Source organism: Atta colombica, unplaced genomic scaffold (genome assembly GCF_001594045.1).
Source record: "Atta colombica isolate Treedump-2 unplaced genomic scaffold, Acol1.0 scaffold12, whole genome shotgun sequence".
In the NCBI taxonomy this organism is placed as follows: Eukaryota; Metazoa; Arthropoda; class Insecta; order Hymenoptera; family Formicidae; genus Atta; species Atta colombica.
Genome location: NW_017259206.1, coordinates 4,569,288 through 4,570,532, shown reverse-complemented (window position 1 = coordinate 4,570,532; position 1,245 = coordinate 4,569,288). Strand labels below are relative to the sequence as shown.

Sequence of the window (1,245 nt, the reverse complement as noted above, 5' to 3'; positions counted from 1 at the left end):
TTGAAGTTAGATTTCAATATATATATCTTAAGCAATGCACAAGTATTAATTAATGAAAATAATTAATGATAATTAATTCACATTTGAATTATGTCTATGCTTTATTTTGTAAAATTGAACAAAAAGGCTATGTAAAACATTTTGCAATAAATTATTCGAAAAAGCATTGGATAAAAAAAAGATTTTATCGTTTAGTAAAGATTTCTTAAAAAAAATATATATATTTAATTTCGCGGAGAACATGTGAAATATGGAAATTCGCAATAAGCACAACAATACGAATTAACTTTTGCGACGAAGCGACAGGTAGGCCGTTCGAAAATCGCGCGATCGCGATCGAAATGCGTCTCGACAGATGGACTCGATAGAGATAGCAAATTATTGTATACCGATTAGAAATAGCGTAAACGGACGCGTTCCGTCGATTGATCGCGTGATCGATCGGTTGGACAATGATCATGAGCATAACGGGGAACTTCGAACCGCTTGATATAAAGTAATTCAGTGCTTAAAAAGCCGAAAGAGAGGAACACTAATTATATCTCCGTAAATATCCTATAATATATTCAAAACAAAAAAAAAAGATAACCAAAGCATTGTAACCTTCTAGAGGCAAAGAAGAAATAGCGAAGTACCTAATCTTGTATGATTTAGTTCGACCACTGATTTGTCCGTGTGTGTTCGTTACTGAAATATATGTTTCTTTAGTAAAAAAATTTTGGAAAATTTACACTTATGTATTTTATTAATAATTTCCCTCTATTCACACATAGTTCCGTATTCCTCTCTCTTATTATGCAAATGTATGTAAAAGCGAATAGCAAGTTGCATCAAATTTCTTATTTATACATTAAATTCAAATTTCAATAAAACAAAATATTAAAAAAAAATTATTTAGCAGTAATAAGATTTTACCATTTTAATCTTTTCTGTACAAATATCATTAGATCTATATGATATTTAAATACATAAAATATAAATATTATTATTGCTATTAATAAAAATCATACCCCAAAAATTGTATCAAATAGAAAACATATTCTTAAGAAAAATTGTATATCTCATTTAAAAAAGAAAAATTAGGTATATTGCTAAAGACAATATATTTTTCATGTTAACTTAATGAAAACATGATGCAGTCATGCTAGTAATATATAAACATAAATTGCTCAATTTGACAAAAATAGATCAATGAATTCATTTACCAATTGCTATTGCATTCTTTTTTTGATTGATTCTGAATAT

General features: G+C 27.4%; 1 protein-coding gene across 1 annotated transcript in view; it reads right to left on the bottom strand.

Annotated features, from left to right (window-relative positions):
* Positions 1-205: 205 nt before the first annotated feature.
* Positions 206-1,245, bottom strand: part of LOC108694233 — an 8,295-nt gene continuing 7,255 nt past the window's right edge. The window contains 1 exon segment of the mRNA XM_018203597.1: positions 206-507. Coding sequence (XP_018059086.1) covers positions 206-507 — 302 coding nt within the window.